Genomic DNA, 18,894 nt, shown 5'->3' on the forward strand with positions numbered 1-18,894 from the left:
TCCTCATGTGTTAACCCCTTCACTCCCAGAAACATCTAGGCTCAGCATTATCTCCTTGTTTTTCTGTTCTATTCCCCTTGAAATAAATGACGACATTACATTTGCCTTCTTTACCACAGACTCAACCTGTAAATTAGTCTTTTGAGAGTCTTGCATGAGGACTCCTGTCCCTTTACACCTCTGATGTTTGAATTTTCTCCCCCTATAAATAATAATCTACATGATTGTTTCTTTTACCAATATGCATTACCATGCATTTCCCAACATTGTATTCCATTTGCCATTTTTTCCCCATTATTCAATTTGTCTAAGTTCTGCTTCAATCACATTGCTTCCTCAGCACTACCTACAACTCCACCTATCTTCGTATCATCTGCAAACTTTGCCACAAAGCCATCAATTTCTCTATCTAAATCATTAACAAACAAAGTGAAAAGAAATGGTCCCAATACGGAGCCCAGTACTGTCTTCCATCCTTCTTAAAGAGTGGAGTGACATTTGCAATTTTTGCTATCTCTTCAGCATCCACTTTTGGGACTCAGGGATGTAGTCCATATAGTCCAGGTGACTTATCCACCTTAAGACCCTTCAGTTTGCCTGGCACTTTTTCCTTTGGAGCAGCAATGGCACCCACTCCTGCTCTCTGACACTCACAAACCTCTGGCATACAGTTAGTGTAGTGTCTCCCACAGTGAAGACTGAAGCAAAGTACTTAATAAGATCATCTGCCATTTCTTTGTTCCCCATTACTACCTCACCAGTATCATTTTCCAGTGTCAACTCTCACCTGCCTTTTACTCTTTATACAACTGAAAAATCTTAGGTATTCTGCTTTATATCATTGACCTTCTTTTAGCTTTTTTAGTTGACTTTTGTTGGATTTTGAAAGCTTCCCAATCTTCCAACTTTTCACTCACTTGTGCGACCTATAAAGCCTTTCTTTGGCTTTTATTAAATTCCCTTTGAAGCAAGAAGGCTGCAAGTGGAACGACTAAGGATTTCCAGAGCGAAGGCATTCTACTACTCGGAGTAAAAGAGAGGCAAGACTGTGCAGGCGCGTGACATCAGTCAGTAGAGCGGGAGAAGTTTAAAAAGAAGACCGCCATATCCAGCGGGCAGCAGAATGAGAGGGTAGTAGAGTGATAGGGCTTTGGCTCAACGGGCTTAGGTGGTAACGAAGCGAGGTAGCTTTACCTGTGTTAATTGTGGAAAGGGAGAATGTGTGTGAGGCCGGTGCTCTGTGCTCGGTGTCAGATGTGGGAAGTCCTGGAGTCTCCCAGCCTCCTGAATGGCCATATCTGCACCCGGTGTGTTGAGCTGCAGCTCCTAAGGAACCGCGTTAGGGAACTGGAGTTGCAGCTCGATGACCTTCGCCTGGTCAGGGAGAGCGAGGAGGTGATAGAGAGGAGTTATAGGCAGGTGGTCACACCGGGGCCATGGGAGACAGATAAGTGCATCACAGTCAGGAGGGGCAAGGGGAAGAGTCAGGTACTAGAGAGTACCCCTGTGGCTGTACCCCTTGACATAAGTACTCCTGTTTGAGTACTGTTGGGGTGGACAACCTACCTGGGGGGAAGCGACAGTGGCCGTGCCTCTGGCACAGAGTCTGACCCTGTGGCTCAGAAGGGTAGGGAAAGGAAAAGGAAGGCAGTAGTGATAGGGGACTCTATTGTCAGGGGGTCAGACAGGCGATTCTGTGGATGCAGGTAAGAAACTCGGATGGTAGTTTGCCTCCCAGGTGCCAGGGTCCAGGATGTTTCCGATCACGTCCACGGGAGTGGGAGGGAGAATAGCCAGAGGTCGTGGTACATATTGGTACCAATGACATAGGTAGGAAAAGGGAAGAGGTCCTGAAAGAAGACTACAGGCAGTTAGGAAGGAAGTTGAAAAGCAGGACCGCAAAGGTAGTAATCTCGGGATTACTGCCTGTGCCACACAACAGTGAGAATAGGAATAGAATGAGGTGGAGGATAAATGCATGGCTGAGGGATTGGAGCAGGGGCAGGGATTCAGATTTCTGGATCATTGGGACCTCTTTTGGGGCAGGTGTGACCTGTACAAAAAGGATGGGTTGCACTTGAATCCCAGAGGCTGTACAAAGGCTGTAATAAATTTAGATTCAAGATTCAAAGACTCAAAAACTTTATTGTCATTCTAACCGTACATCAGCTCTGCAGGGCAGAATGAGACAGCGTTTCCCAGAAGCAGTGCAATCATAACATAACAAACGCAACACTAAATAATAAACATAACAATAAATAGTAAAACACAACAGCCACATGTCAGTTAAAAACAAGTTATAAGTGTCCAGTGCAAGTTAAAAGTGTCCAAAGCAGAGTCAGGTAGAGCAGCTATTTAGCAGTCTGACTGCCTGTGGGAGGAAGCTGTTTAGTAGCCTTGTGGTTTTAGTTTTGATGCTCCTGTAATGTTTACCTGATGGCAGAAGAACAAACAGTTCATGGAGAGGCTGTGAGGGGTCTTTAATGATGTACCGTGTCTTCTGGAGGCATCGACTCTGAAAGAGGTCTTGGACAGAAGGTAGGGAGACCCCAATAACCTTCTCTGCTCCCCTAACCACCCTCTGCAAGGCTTTTTGTCGGCAGCACTGCACTTTCTTCTTCTAGTCAAGAAGAAAAGAAAAGCTTACAAAAGGTTCAGAGAGCTAGGTAGTGTTAGAGATCTAGAAGATTATAAGGCTAACAGGAGTTTAAGAAGGAAATTAGGAGAGCCAGAAGGGGCCATGAGAAGGCCTTGGCGGATCGGATTAAGGAAAGCCCCAAGGCATACTACAAGTATGTGAAGAGCAAGAGGATAAGACATGAAAGAATAGGACCTATCAAGTGTGACAGTGGGAAAGTGTGTATGGAACTGAAGGAAATAGCAGAGGTACGTAATGAATACTTTACTTCAGTATTCACTATGGAAAAGGATCATGGTGATTGTAATGATGACTTGCAGCAGACTGAAAACTTTGAGCATGTAGATATTAAGAAAGGATGTGCTGGAGCTTTTGGTTCAAGTTGTCATCGTTCGATAAGTCGACAGGACTGGATGAGATGTACCCCGGGCTACTGTGGGAGGCGAGGGAGGAGATTGCTGAGCCTCTGGCGATGATCTTTACATCAACAAAGGGGATGGGAGAGGTTCCAGAGGATTGGAGGGTTGCAAATGTTGTTCCCTTATTCAAGAAAGGGAGTAGAGATAGCCCAGGAAATTATAGACCAGTGAGTCTTACCTCAGTGGTTGGTAAGTTGATGGAGAAGATCCTGAGAGGCAGGATTTAAGAACATTTGGAGAGGTGTAATAAGATTAGGAACAGTCAGCATGGCTTTGTCAAGGGCAGGTCATGCCTTTCGAGCCTGATTGAATTATTTGAGGATGTGACTAAACACATTGATGAAGGAAGAGTAGTAAATGCAGTGTATATGGATTTCAGCAAGGCATTTGATAAGGTACCCCATACAAGGCTTATTAAGAAAGTAAGGAGGCATGGGATCCAAGGGGACATTGCTTTGTGGATCCAGAATGGCTTGCCCACAAAAGACAAAGAGTGGCTATAGACGGGTCATATTCTGCACGGAGGTTGGTCACCGGTGGGGTGCCTCAGGGATTTGTTCTGGGACCCTTACTTTACGTGATTTTTATAAATGACCTGGATGAGGAAGTGGAGAGATGTGTTAGTGAGTTTGCTGATAACACAAAGGTTGGAGGTGTTGTGGATAGTGTGGAGGGCTGTCAGTGGTTACAGCAGGGCATTGATAGAATGCAAAACTGGGCTGAGAAGAGGCAGATGGAGTTCAACCCAGATAAGTGAGGTGGTTCATTTTGGTAGGTCAAATGTGATGGCAGAATATGGTATTAATGGTAAGACTCTTGGCAGTGTGGAGGATCAGAGGGATCTTGGGGTCCGAGTCCATAGAATGCTCAAAGCAGCTGTGCAGATTGACTGTGGTTAAGAATGCATATGGTGTATTGGCCTGCATCAATCGTGGAATTAAATTTAGGAGCAGAGAGGTAATGTTGCAGCTATCTAGGACCCTGGTCAGACCCCACTTGGAGTACTGTGCTCAGTTCTGGTCGCCTCACTACAGAAGGATGTGGAAGCCATAGAAAGGGTGCAGAGGAGATTTACAAGGTTGTTGCCTGGATTGTGGAACATGCCCCATGAAGACAGGTTCAGTGAATTTGACCTTTTCTCCTTGGAGTGATGGAGGATGAGAGGTGACCTGATAGAGGTGTATAAGATGATGAACGGCATTGATCGTGTGGTTAGCCAGAGGCTTTTTCCCAGGGCTGAAATGGCTGCCACAAGAGGACACAGGTTTAAGGTGCTGGGAAGTAGGTACAGAGGAGATGTCAGGGGTAAGTTTTTTACTCAGAGAGTGGTGAGTGCATGGAATGGGCTGCCAGCAATGGTGGGGGAGGCAGATACGATAGGGTCTTTTAAGAGATTTTTAGATAGGTACATGGAGCCTAGGAAAATAGAGGGCTAGGAGTAATCCTAATAACTTCTAAGGTAGGGACATGTTCTACACAACTTTGTGGGCCGAAGGGCCTGTATTGTGCTGTAGGTTTTCTATGTTTCTATGTTTCCCTTGTCAGTTATGGTTGCCTAGCCTGCCATTTGAGAAGTTCTTCCTCTGTGGAGCATCTCTATCCTGTGCCTTGTGAACTCTTCCCAGAAACTTCAGCCACCTCTCTTCTGCCATCATCCCTGCCAGTATCCTCCTCCAATCGACCCGGGCAAGTTCCAAGCTCCTCTCTCTTGCCTTTGTAAACCTCTTTATTCCTTTGCAACACTGATACATGTGACTTGTGCTTCTCCCTCTCAATATAGTGATAAAGTGTTGTTTATGTCAAAACTTTACTCCAGACATTTTCTTTAGTGAAAGACTCTATTATTGTATATGCTGTTGTGCATACAGTAGAACTGCTCTGTAGCCATCCTGGGACACCTTGTACTAAGCCAAAGTCTTGCTCTATCAAGCCCATTTGGATTCTGGTATGCTACATCCGGAAGAGAATCTTTTCAGGGTGGTATTTGCTGTGAAGAATGCACTAATTCAAATAGATTAGTAAGCATTCCAGACCCTGCCAGTTCACTCTAACATGAAGCTTAGATGCTGCAGTTATTAACCAACATATCAATGGCAAAAATTGATGATTGATCTGTCCTGATGCAACATCTTGACTCAAAACACTGATTATTCCTTCTGCCCATTCCCCCACACAGATGCTGCTAGACCCACTGATTTCTTGAGCAGTTTGATTATTTCTCCAGGTTCCAGCATCTGCAGTCTCCTGTGTCTCTAAGAAAGAAATTGATTCTTTATGATTGGTGTGATTGGCAAGGAGGATTTAGGGAAAGTGGACTAACAAATGTCTAGTCTACCTGTGTTGCTACATTGAGAGAACCTGGACCTTTAGGTCTCTCTGTCCTACAACACTTTCCAGGGCCCTACCATTTATTGTTTAGGTCCTGCTGTGGTTTAACTGACCAAAAGATAACATCTCACACTTTCCTGAGTTAAGTTCAGAGTTCAAAGTAAATTTATTATTGAAGTGCATATATGTCCCCATATACAACCCAGAGATTAATTTTCTTACGGGCATATTCAATAAATCCAATAACCATAATAGAATTGATGAAAGACCACACCATCAGCCATTCCTTGGACACTTCCACAGTTCATCTGGATCTCATTGTAATCATAGATAACAATGAGAAGGGAAGAACTGGCTGTTCAGCATTCCATGATTAAAATGTTTCAAACGCAAGGGAGATGGATGTGGTGGGGGAGTTGTACCACTGATCACAGAGGAAGTCACAGCAACATCTCAAGAGGATATCCTGGAGGTCCCATCCTGTGAGACAATATGGGTAGAGCTCAGGAATGTAAAAGGCAAAATCACTGTGGACCTCCAAATGTCCAGTGCATGGGGTTATACTGTGGATCTCCCAGTGGTCACTGGGAGACAGAGGAACAGATATGGAGCCAGAATATGGAAAGATGAATGTAATAGCAAAAGGGAAGTTGCAGTAGGTGACTTTGATTTCCTGAATACTGATAGGACTCCTTCAGTGCCAGAGGGTTAGATGGGGCAGAATGTGTTACATGCAGCCAGGAGGTTTTAAGTTTGTATATCATCTCCAGCCAGGGTAAGACCCATATGAGGCCTTGTATTAGGAAATAATCCTGTCAAGGTGATTGGAACATTGATGAGAGAGCATTTTGGGAACAATGATAATAACTCTAAGTTTTCAGATAATTATGTGTAAGAATAAGACTGGAACTTAGAGTAATGTGCCAAATTGGGGAAAGGCTAATTGCAAATATATTAGGCAGAAGCTGGGGAGAGTGAATTGTTGTTGGGTAAGTCCGTAGCTGACATGTGGGAGTTTCATTTAAATCTAGCTGGTTAGAGTTCAGGGCCAACATGTTCCTATGAGGAAGAAAGGAAAGGATGGCAAGGTTCAGGAATATTGGATAATGGGAGGTTGTAAGTTTAGTCAAAAAGTGTAAGGTTTAGGAAGCTGAAATCGGACAGAGTTGTTGATAAATATAAATGAAGAAGAAAGAAATTTAAACAGAATTAGTGAGGCAAAAAGGGTCCCATTGGTGAGTAAGATTGAAGAGAATCTAAAGTCATATTGTACATACATTAGCAACAAAAGGGAGATGGTAGGACCACTCAAGAACAAAGGAGGAAATATGTACCTGAAACTAGAGGAAATTGGAAATGTACAAAGTGTATACTTCATATAGGAGAACAGCATGTTGAATAGTGAGTTTAGGAAGAGTATACTGATAATCTAGGGCATATTGTTATCCAGAGAGAAGTATTGGGTCTTGTGAAGAAATTTGGGGTGGATAATTCTCCAAGGATTGATGGAAATCTATCCCAGGTTATTGAGATAGCTAAAACAGGAGATTGCTGAACCTTGACAGAGAAGGGCAGTAGAAAAACAAAAAAAAAATATAGGTCAATGAGCCTTACAGCAGTGGAAAGAAAATTACCTCAGAACCACAAAATTGGAGTCATAGTCATCCTCGACAACAAAAAAACTGCTGAAGATCAAAATAACATGATGAATGTAAAAAATGTTAATTACAATGTAAAAAAGTGGTATTAACTAAAAGTTGATATTATTTAAAAGCATAATCAAATGTAATAACAAGTCTGTATTTATAAAGTTTTTGTGCCAATGTCGTTATTTTACAAGAGCAGTGAGAAGTTGTACCTGACTAACAGTAAATTCATACATTTTTTCTCATGGAAGCAGGTTGAGATGACTGTTATGTGGCTGCTTGATGCTGCATTTCCAGCTTGTATTGATTGTGTGGCAGTTATGTGTTACAGGTTAATTATGTTGCTGGGAAACCATGTTAGCATCATCTTCAATTGATATGTTGCACAGTGCAGCACTTCTTGTGAAGGCAACACAAATTTGGAAAAGATTGTTGGAAATAAAAGGAGCCATTGAACCAGTTGAATAAAGCTTTTTGTCAGTTTCACTGTACAAAATTGCTGAGAATTTGGCTCCAATGAGCACTAAATGTAATTTGCTATGACTTGTCTTGGAAATTTGAAAATCACACTTTTACAATAGACAATAGACAGTAGGTGCAGGAGTAGGCCATTCGGCCCTTCTAGCCAGCACCGCCATTCACTGTGATCATGGCTGATCATACACAATCAGTACCCCATTCCTGCCCTCTCCCCATATCCCTCGACCCCGCTATCTATAAGAGCTCTATCTGACTCTCTTGAATGCATCCAGAGAACTGGCCTCCACTGCCTTCTGGGGCAGAGCATTCCACATATCCACCACTCTCTGGGTGAAAAAGTTTTTCCGCATCTCTGTTCTAAATGGACTAGCCCTTATTCTTAAACTGTGGCCTCTAGTTCTGGACTCACCCATCAGCGGGAACATGCTTCCTGCCTCCAGTGTGTCCAATCCCTTAATAATCTTATATGTTTCAATCAGATCCCCTCTCATCCTTCTAAATTCCAGTGTATACCAGCCCAGTCGCTCCAATCTTTCAACATATGACAGTCCCGCCATTCCGGGAATTAACCTTGTGAACTTACGCTGCACTCCCTCAATAGCAAGAATGTCCTTCCTCAAATTTGGAGACCAATACTGCACACAATACTCCAGGACCCTGTACAACTGTAGAAGGACCTCTTTACTCCTATACTCAATTCCTCTTGTTATAAAAGCCAGCATGCCATTAGCTTTCTTCACTGCCTGCTGTACCTGCATGCTTGCTTTCATTGACTGATGTACAAGAACACCTAGATCTCGTTGTACTTCCCCTTTTCCTAACTTGGGTCCATTTAGATAGTAATCTGCTTTCCTGTTCTTGCCACCAAAGTGGATAACCTCACATTTATCCACATTAAACTGCATCTGCCATACATTTGCCCACTCACCCAACCTGTCCAAGTCACCCTGCATTCTCATAACATCCTCCTGACATTTCACACTGCCACCCAGCTTGTGTCATCAGCAAATTTACTAATGTTGCTTTTAATCCCTTCATCTAAATCATTAATGTATATTGTATATTAATGTATATTGTTACAGTCGAGAGTGCCATCCAATAATAGGACAAAAAGTGTGTTTCTGATGGAAGGGATTTTTTTTAAAGTAAAACTGCATTATTTTTATTGAAAATGTATGTTTTAATGAGCTTTGCATTTCCTATTGGTTAATTGTATTGACAAATTAGAATGGCCAGTATGTAGGAGTAGTATATAGGAGCAGGACATTGGAAAGGATCATTAGCATCTTTACTGTTGTTTAATGTGGTGCCAAGAGATCATTCATCATGAACTGAAGAAGGGCCAAACAAAGTAGTGTTTCCTAATTCCTAATATGGGAACATATAAGGAAGTTTAGAAAGACAAAGAAGACCCCAAATGAACAAATCATTCAAAGGCTGAAAGATCATTCAAAAAACCAAGAGGATGTTCTTTATCTCATGGAATCTTACATATAAAGGAAGGAAGTCACACTTCAGCTCTCAAAAGCTTCGATCAGAACTCACTTGTAAAACTGTGCTCAGCTTTGCTTTCCATAATGTAACAAAGGTGGCTGCCAGTGAGATGTGCTCAGAGCTGTCCTCTACAGGCGACATCTCGACTCCAATGTATGTTGCTGTTGGGGTGGCTTTGGTATTGAAGATGCAGTCATCTATTTTTTTGCCGACTCTGGATTTGCTAAGAAGGTGTGAGACAGATGCAAGAATCTATGTTCTGGATCAACCCCAGCAGCTGCATAACAGAGAGCTCTGTGGTCTCCAGGCTGTTACTGGGGAATCACAAACTGAGACAGACATCAAATGCTGTGAGGAGGTCACCATCAGTGAAGGACAACCTTTGATCTACTCAGAGGTTTCTGGTCTTCCAGCACAGCAAGCCGCAGTCTGGCTCAATCCAGGATGTAGGAGTACGTGCTGAAGAATGCTCTGAAGCTTGGTGGAGCCAATGCCAAGGCTCTGTGAGGAATCAGAGTCCAGTTACTATCACTGACAAGCAGCATGTTGTGAAATCTGTTGCTTTGTGGCAAGACGCAAAAGTAAATTGCTATAAGTTACGATAAAAAATGCGCAAAGGAGGAATTGTGAGGTCGTGTTTATGGGTTCATGGACCACTCAGAACTCTGATGGTTTCAGTAGGTACATTTAATGTCAGAGAATTGTGTACAATATACTTCCTGAAATTCTTCTTCTTCGCAAACATCCACAAAAACAGAGGAGTGGCCCCAAAGAATGAATGACAGTTAAATGTTAGAACCACAAAGCCCCTCCCATTCCCCCCTCCCACACATAAGCAGCAGCAAAACAATGACCCCCCTCTCCCCCACCAGCAAAAAAGCATCAGCACCCCCCACCGAGCACTCAAGCGTGCAGCTTCAATAAAGACACAGGCTTGCAGTACCCAAAGGCTTCTCATTCACCTGGTATTTGACATACCACAGGCTTTCTCTCTCCCTAATAAGGGGAAAAGAGGTGTCCCCATTTCACAGCAAAACAACTCGCTCATTTATGCTGTTAAAAGTCTGTTGTATCGCTTCTTACGAGCTCTGTGCCCAAAGAACTCGGGCCTCTGGGTACACAGCCAGCAGCCAGCTCACTGCTTACGATCTTCCATCTCCCAAGAGCATCAGGCAGCGGCGTCACCGGGTTTGAATCTGTCTGCCTCCAGAGCCATGAAAATCTGGCACCCTAAAGGTGCGCTAGTCTTCCAGACCACATACTTGGCATATTGAAAAGCGGCCGGCCATGAGGTCCCCACAGTGGGTTCCATTTCCGCAAAGAACTAAAGTCAGTGTGTAACTCCGGGTCAGGGTCTTCAAAAGAATCTTAAAAAGAAACAAAAGAAATACCAAAGATAGAAGTAAAGCTATTTCCGAAGATGCAAGCAAAGGAATCGCCATTGTCCTCTTAAACTCCACCCTTCTAATAATGGTGGAGGGGAAGAAGCTGTTCCTAAAATTCTGAGTGTGTGTCTCCAGGTACCTTGTTGCTGATGGTAGTAATAAGGAGAGAGCATGTCCTGGATGATGAAGGTCTTTAATGATGGATGCTGCCTTCTTGAGGAACTGACTTCTGAAGATGTCCTCAATGGTGGTGAGGCTTGTGCTCATGATGGAGCTGGATGAATCTAAAGCCTTTTGCATTGAATCCTGTGCATTGAAAACTCCATACCAGGCAGTTAGGCAACCAGTCAGAATGCTCTCCATAGTACATCTGTAAAAAATTGCTAGTCTTTGGTGACATACCAAATTCCGTCAAACTCCTAATGAACTATACCCAATTACTTGCCTTCTTCATGATTGATCCTCATGAAGAGTAGTCCAGGATTGATCCTCATGAAGAGTAGTCCAGGATTGATCCTCTGGGTTGTTGAGGCCCAGGAACCTGAAGTTGCTCACCCTTTCTATGCTGCTGAACCTTCAATGGGGTTTATAGTGTCCTCACAATGAAAACCACAGAAAATACTCCTTCTGCCATTGAACATGGAGAGGATGCCTCTCAAACAATGAAAGTGTATATCACAACAGAGAGCTATTTAAGTGACAATGGTGCTACGTTTGTATTTTTTAAGTTTACACTGTTAAATGTGCTGACCAAGAATGTAAAGGTTTTACTTTTGCATGGTTTCTTCCTTTGGTTACAAGTTAGCAATGCAGATTCATCAAAATCAGATGTTATTTAAATAGACAATTCAGAGGGGATATGTAATCACCTTGACTTTAGAACTGAGGAATGATCTGACTGAAATGATTCAGTCAGAAGGATAACAAAATGCAATTCCCCCTGGTGGAAGAATAAGAACACAATGTTGTTTTACAGCTGATTCAGGAGTGAAATTAAGATGCAGAAATTGAAAATCTAAAGCCTTCCCATGCTCAGATCTGCCACCACCAGTAAAGATATGGAGCCTGGATTAAGTGAAATTTAAGTTAGAGCTAAATAGACTTTGGTTCATTGAATTTAGTATTGGACAAGTGGAGTTGAGGCTCAGATGAGCTGCACAAGTAACTGAATAGTGGAACAGGGTAGGTAATGCCCTGACCTGCTTCTTTAGGTTGCAACTCCATGCCATGGGGATGGATCTACACCCAAAATGTGGAGTACCTGAATGTGGAGTATTTGAACTGATAATTATCAAATAACATTACAGTACTTTAATACAGTAATGTTGATTACCTCACGATTAATTTTGTAATTACTATTGTTGCTAAACCATTGGATGAATATTGCAGATTTTGTCCATACAGTTTCACTTTTTTCATGAATTTGGTAAATAGTATGTTGTTTGATTCCTTTTCTCCTTGCAGCATCTAATAATGTTTATTTTTCTTTAAGGGCATTCTTGGTTCAGGGCTGGCTCTTAAAGTTCAGGAGCAACATCGGCAAAAGCATTTTGAGAAAAGAAGAAATCCTGCGGCAAGCTTGATCCAGGTCTGGTGATGAAGTGCTGAGATGCTGTTAAGTTGCAAAAGAAATTAAAAATCATTATTTAAGTAGATGTCAAAGTACAGGCAGTATTTTATCCATCTTGTTTCTTGTTCTGCTAATTGTTTCTTAGCAGCACCTGTTGGGAGTTGCTCGGACTCTTCTCCATACTTCCGTTATCTTTGTTTTGGTTCTGCTGATCATCTTGTACAGGGGCTGCAGAGTATCATAGTGGTCAGCATAATGCTACTGCAGCACCAGCAGTCTGGGTTCTGTTCCACCGCTGTTTGTAAGGACTGTACGTTCTTCCTGTGGCTCTCCTCTGGGTGCTCCCGATCCACCCACATTTCAACAATGCACAGGTTAGAAGGTTAATTAGTCACATGGATGTAGTTGCTTGGTGTGGGCTTCCTGGATCAGAAAGGCCGGTTACCATGCTGTAGCTCAAAATCAAAATAAAACTAAAAAATAAAATTCTCCTGCTAGACAACTTAGTATCATTGAATCATCCAGGTCAGAAATGGGCCCTTCTAGCCCACCTTTTCCATACCGACTGTAATACTTACTGTATTTGTCAGCATTGGGCCTGTATCTCTGTCTTTCCCATTCAAATAGCTTTTCAAATGTCTTTTAAACATTGTAAACTTGTTGAACTGTCCGTGTTCTCCTTGCCTGGAAGGGAGTCCTTTGTTGCAACTGTCTTTGATGACCATGTGGTTGTTCTATCACGGGTTCATTGTTGCTCCTGGGGTAATTATTTCTGTGACTTTGCTGAGCAATCTAAAGTTTCTAGCTTTTCACAAGTTCATGATTAATATCATTCACTTGGGAAATAAAGCCTCTGCACTTTCTCCATGGAGAAATGTCAAAAGCATTTTTGAGCCACATAGTCATTAGTCACTTCACCTATACACCTGCTCACAACTATGTTCAATCAGGCTCTTTTCCAGGTTGGAGAGATCAAGCAGGGTTCCACAACCTGCCAGATTGAGGTGCAGAAAAAGTTAGCAGCAGCATTAAAGCCAAATTAATTTATTCACTGAGATATATCTAGGAAACTCATAGTATGCAATAATCATAGGGAAAAGAACTCCTAGTACAAGTTATAAAACCAGTTCATCAATTACAATTTATAAGCTATAGGCCACAGGCACATCTCAAAGCAATAGTAATTATAAGGGACATTAACATCAAGAATGAGATGTGCCTGGGACTTCAGACATTTCCATTTGTATTTATCATTGATAAGTGCACTTAATGTAAACTGCTACAAGGTATGCAACAGTAATGGAGACACCTACGTGGACCAAGTACTTAAAGAAGACAACTTGTTAAATTTTGCATAGTCCAAAAGATTTCTTCCCTGCTTTCTCCCACTTCCCACACATCCTTATTTCAACTCAAGATGAATAGTATTTGCTTCCACCCAGTCCAGGCACATCTCCAATCAACATTGTTTGGGTTTTAAATTAGAATGAAGTAAAAACTAAATTTAAAGGTGACAAAATCTCAAAAAAGGAAGCTCTTCCACCCACCAAGTGCATCCAGTTTTTTGTAGAGCATTATCATCAATTTCCTTCTCCTTTTCTTTTTCCATGATTCTGCTGACTCTTGCCTTCAAATCTCCATATTTTGTAAACCACAGTCAAATCATCAGGAATTGCTCTCTAGATCATAACAACTCACTGGGTTAAAAACAAATTTCCTCATACCACCAGTCACTTTAAATGTGTGTCCTTTGGCAGTAGGAAATGGCGGCCCTTTTTCGTATCTATCTGATGTGTCATACACCCCATTTTCTGCTTCAACATTCTCTCTTTCATCATCTCAGAGAGCTCCACATTGTTGCAGTGCCTTTCCGTCGAATGGATATGTCGTAGGGTCGTAGAGTAGGGCAGCTTGGAAACAGGACCTTTGACCCAACAAATCCGTGCTGCCCAACTATTGACCCCCCCCCCCCCCCCCCGTTAGTCCCAATTGCTCACATTTGGCCCATGGTCCTCCAAGCCCCTCCTCTCCATGTACATATCCAAATATTAAGAATATACCTGGCCCTTCTCCTCTTTCTAGGATCCCCATTGTTTAATTATATTTTATATTCTACCTACCATTGATTCAGTTTAATCCCTGTGAAGTTACTAAGGCTGGTCTTCCCGTTAAAAAGTTCAAATCAGGATTGTTCCTGCTGTATCTGCTTCCCAGTAACCTGTGATTTAGCATACAAGAGAAACACTATGTTCTTTGAGGAGATTATACAGATTTAGCAGACCCTAAGTAAAACTGAGAATGAGCTTATACAATTTTTACTTTAGAGGAATGAGTATTATGGAAGGAGAAGCCAAGATGATGTTTCCCCTGGAAGGGCTGTCATGATTGAGGGCTCATACGATCAAAACAAGAGTTGGTTTATATTTGTCACATGTATTGAAGTACAGTAAATATGTTGTTTTCATACATAACATTAGTATGTCAACATAGCGCAAGGGAAAAGCAATAAATGAATGCAGCATTCAGTGTTACAGTTAGAAGGGAAGTGTGTTACAGACAGACAATAAAGTTCAAGGCCACGATGAAGTAAATTATGCTGTCAAGCGTCCATCTTATTGTACAAGAAGTGCATTCAATAGTAAATGGGAGGACAGAGTCAACGAGAAATGTCTGCACCTGGACAGCAGTGGATCTTTGGAAGGGGTAGAGGCTCACACCATAAGATCAATGTATTTTTAGATATTAAGGGAATCAAGGAATAGAGGGTTAGTGCAGGAAGGTGGCTTTGGGGTAAAAGAGCAGCCATGGGGCCGAATGGCCTACCCTGATACAGTTTCTTACATTCCCTCTCCCCCAAACTACAATGTTTCCTAATCAATCTCAGCCAATACTCAAACCACACTCTCAGCCAATACTTTGTAGTCAGCAATTCTTAATACCTAATCCTCCCTTTGTGTTGAAACGTTTCTCATTAAGAACCACAACCGGTTCTCATTTACATTTGCAACTCAGCAAACAGTTTGCTACACTTTGTGCTTTTGCTCACATACACTCTAACTCTCTTTCTTGTAATCTCTTAATTTCCACTCAGCTAATATTATATTTCTTCTTACTCTAATGACTTTATCCCCTTTTCCAAATATTAAGTGTGGTATTTTTTCCATAAAAAATGAAACCATCACCAACCCATCAAGTCAATTTCCCCACGATAAGGGTTACATTCCTATGAAGGTGCAGCCCATCTATCTTCCTACCACAGATATGGTCCTAACATTCCAGGAAAATGAATCTAAAGGGTGATCCAGCTAGCAGAAGTGGTGCCTCAGTGCTAGAGACCTGTTCAATCCTGACTTTGGGTAGTATCTAGGGGTTCCCAACTTTTTTTTATGCCGTGGACCAATACCACTAAGCAAGGGGTCCATAGACCCCACATTAGCAACCCCTGGTCTAGGTGGAGTTGACATGTTCTCAATGTGACTATATGAGTTTCCTACAGTGCTCCAGTTCCCTCCCACATCATGAACACATGCAGGTTGGTGGTTAGAATGAGGGTGGGTGGTAGAATCTCAAGGGTGTGGATGAAAGAATGGGAATTATACTGTAAACAACAGGATTAATGTGGAATGCTGTAAGTGGGTGGTTGTGTACCCCTCTCCATGCTGTATAATTGCATGGGTCTCTATGATCATCCTTGGGAACTATGTCCTCAACTGCACATTAATCTGCCTGACTTTCCTATTCCTATTCTTTCTGCCACACAGCACTGGAAGTAATCTCGAGATTACATTTTAAAATTGAAGCTCCTGACTCTCCACCTGTTAGAAATAAAACCTTAGCCCCCCCCCCCACCCACCTTCTTCTCCATTCCCATGTTAATTGCTTCAATGTGAACCATCACCTCTGGCTTTTTGTCCGCCTTGCTGCAGAATATTCTGTACACACTCTGGTATCCTGTGCCTTGGCATTGGGTCCTTGTGTTAAGAGTTACAGAAACATTTGTTTGCATCTAATTCTGCAACCCCCCTTGACCACTACAGCTCTACACCTCCTTGAAGGTGTTATTACCCCCACCAGTCTCTGATCCTGAGCATCAGGTTGCAAGCAGCACATGCTTCAAATTCTTGCATTTCCTACTCACTGTCCAAATGTCTGATGATGGGGCAATCGGTTCCTTCAGCATCCTTACCTCAGCAGTGACTCATAAAGGCTTGATCCCTGGAATGCAGAATGGCATTCCAACCTGGGACAGGAGTCAATTCATCTCTGCAGCCTTTCATTGTTTTATATCTTGTCCTTGTAGATGCACGTTATTGCTTAATTGATGCATCTTGTTATACTAATTGAATTACTCATGCCTAATTTACAATTGTTTATTTTTATAGGTTAATTAGCAGATATTACTTTTCCACATTGTTGTGCTCTTTTTAAAGAAACCTGCATTAACCAGGAGCACTTCCTGTAAACCCCACTGTCTCTCCTTGCAGTCCTTTCCTGGTCTGCCCGCTTTTGTTCACTTTCCTCTACCGTCACCCCCCTGTACCCCATCACCCCTGTTTGTCCTCCTCCCTCTCCTAGCCACTCACTAATTGCCCACGCACTTCACCCACCAGACCCCCTCTTCACCTATTCCCTCTTACTTCTCAGATTCCAGGACTTGTCGTCTTTGTGTCCCTGCAAATCATCTTCTAACCTCTGTCTTCATCTTCACCCTCCCCCTCCCACCCACTTGCCTAGCTCTATTATTTTTCCCTTGTTTGTTTCCATCTATCGCCGAGCTGATTCTGTGTCCCAACTCCTCCTCTCCAAGCTGGCTCACTTACCCATCATCTCTTACACCACCCCCCTCCCCACCTACTGGCTCAACCTCACTCCTCCCTTCGCCCTCTTTCTAGCAGCTACCTTTTCTCCACTTTCAGACCCGATGCAGGTTCTTGACCTGAAATGTCAACAATTCCTTTCCCTCCACAGATGCTGCTCGACTGTCTGAGTTCCTCCAGAAGTTTGTGTTTTGCTCTAAATCACAGCATCTTCAGTCAAAAAAATTAAGTTAATTTCCTAAAACTTCCACAAACCAATATTTCCTTTCCCTCTGCATGGATTGAAGGATGTTTATTGCATGACTGTGAGATAAATAGGCCTTTTGCAGACTGCAGTGCCCCAAGGACCATTTTGTGGCCCTCAGTTCTTAATGCTTTACATTCATTACCTGGAGAAGGGAGCTGAGTGTAAGATATCAAAGTCTGTTGAAGACATAAAAACAGGTGGGGGGGGGGGGGGTCATGTAGAGATGAGGATATTAGAACCCTGCATTAGGATAGAGATTGGTTGAGTGAATGGACCAAAACATGGCAGACTCAAGATTCAAAATTGTTTGTTGCCTTTCTTCACAAGTGTAAAGGCAAATTAGATGATTATTACTCAGGATTTGATGCAGCATAAAAAACACAATAAGCATAAAGGACACAATAAAAAAGCAAAAAATTAAACTGTATGTAAATATAAAATCAATCCTATAAAACACAATGTAAAATGTACATGCAACTGCTATTTATATCCTGATTTAGTGTACATAAAGTGACATCAGGTGTAGCAGTGATGGGGGGTGGGGTGTGATTGGGTGGGTTAATGGGTGGAAGGCTTGGGGGAAGTAACTGTTTTTGAGTCTAGTGGTCCTGGCATGCATGCTGCATAGCCTCTTCCTTGACAGGATTAGGACAAATATCCCTTATGCAGGATGGGTGGGATCCTTCATGATATCGCTGGCCTTTTTCCAGCACCTTTCTCTGCAGGCAGTATGTCCATGATGGTGGGTAGACTGGTGCTGGTGATGCTTTGGGCAGTTTTAATTCCCTGGGGTAGAGTCCTCCAGTCCTTTAGATAACGTCTAATGGGGAAGTGAGAGGCTGCAGTAGGAAGAATCTAAAAGCAGGCTATTATCTAAATGAAGAAACATTGCAGATGAGTGGTGTACAGAGGGATCTTGGTATTGTTATTCACGAATCAATGACAGCTGGCTGGCAGATACAGTAGGCAGACAAATGGTGTATTGGCCATGATTTCAGGAAGGTTGAAGTTTAGAAGTAGGGAAGTGTTGTTGCAGTTATCTAGGTTGGTGGTAATTTATCCATCTTGAAGTCTTTCAGCTTCTCTTGCACCTACTCCTGTTATGAATGGCCACACTTAACTCTATCCCCGATTCTCTTGAATTTCTGGCACGTTGCTGTTGCTTCCACTGTGAGGGTTGATGCAAAGTTCATGATTTGTTCCTCCACCATTTCCTTGTTTCTCATTAGTACTTCACCACATGATTTTTAACTGACCTAATGTCCACTCTTGACTCTCTCTTGCTCCCATTTTCTTATGCTGAATGTTGGCCATCAGGATCAGTAAAAGGGGAAAATAAAAACCTGGAGCATGAGGATTTCTTTTTGCCTTTCAAAACACCATGTTTTGATTTGTTCATATTAAGCTTTCCTTCCAAGAATAATGTACTTGTTTACTTTAATACCTGCCAAGTTCAGTAGGGGAGCTGGCTAAATCGGCCCTCCTCTTCCTGAAAATCTCACCTGTCAGACTTCCCCTGATGATCACTCCCAATTCACCCAGTCCTATATCTCACTGTGCCTCTGCACTGAGGCTCTCTGTTGGTCGGGGTCAACCATGGATATTGCGTCCTCGCTTTCTTCGTGGATATGCAAGCCAGTGCCCAAGGCCTGTGCAGTACGATACAATATGGAGAGCAAGCTGTTGCCCAGGCAACAGGCTTCCCATCTCCACACTGCTGATGAATCCAAAGCAACTGCAGAGATTGATAGAGTTTGGCACCAGCGGCATCGCAAGAGTTTCCAATCAGCATTGAACTCAACACAGGACTGCCTTAGGGACCCCAATTCCTGATTTCTCCTCAATCCGGAATTACTCCAGATTTACTCCC

At 42.6% G+C, this 18,894-nt stretch overlaps 1 protein-coding gene across 1 annotated transcript in view; it reads left to right on the forward strand.

Annotated features, from left to right (window-relative positions):
* kcnq3 (potassium voltage-gated channel, KQT-like subfamily, member 3) overlaps positions 1-18,894 on the forward strand; it is a 438,332-nt gene that overhangs the window by 353,641 nt on the left and 65,797 nt on the right. The window contains exon 10 of the mRNA XM_073043231.1: positions 11,883-11,978. Within this exon, the coding sequence (XP_072899332.1) occupies positions 11,883-11,978 (96 nt within the window). The remainder of the gene's footprint in view (positions 1-11,882; positions 11,979-18,894) is intronic.

Source organism: Hemitrygon akajei, chromosome 1 (assembly GCF_048418815.1).
Source record: "Hemitrygon akajei chromosome 1, sHemAka1.3, whole genome shotgun sequence".
Lineage (NCBI taxonomy): Eukaryota > Metazoa > Chordata > Chondrichthyes > Myliobatiformes > Dasyatidae > Hemitrygon > Hemitrygon akajei.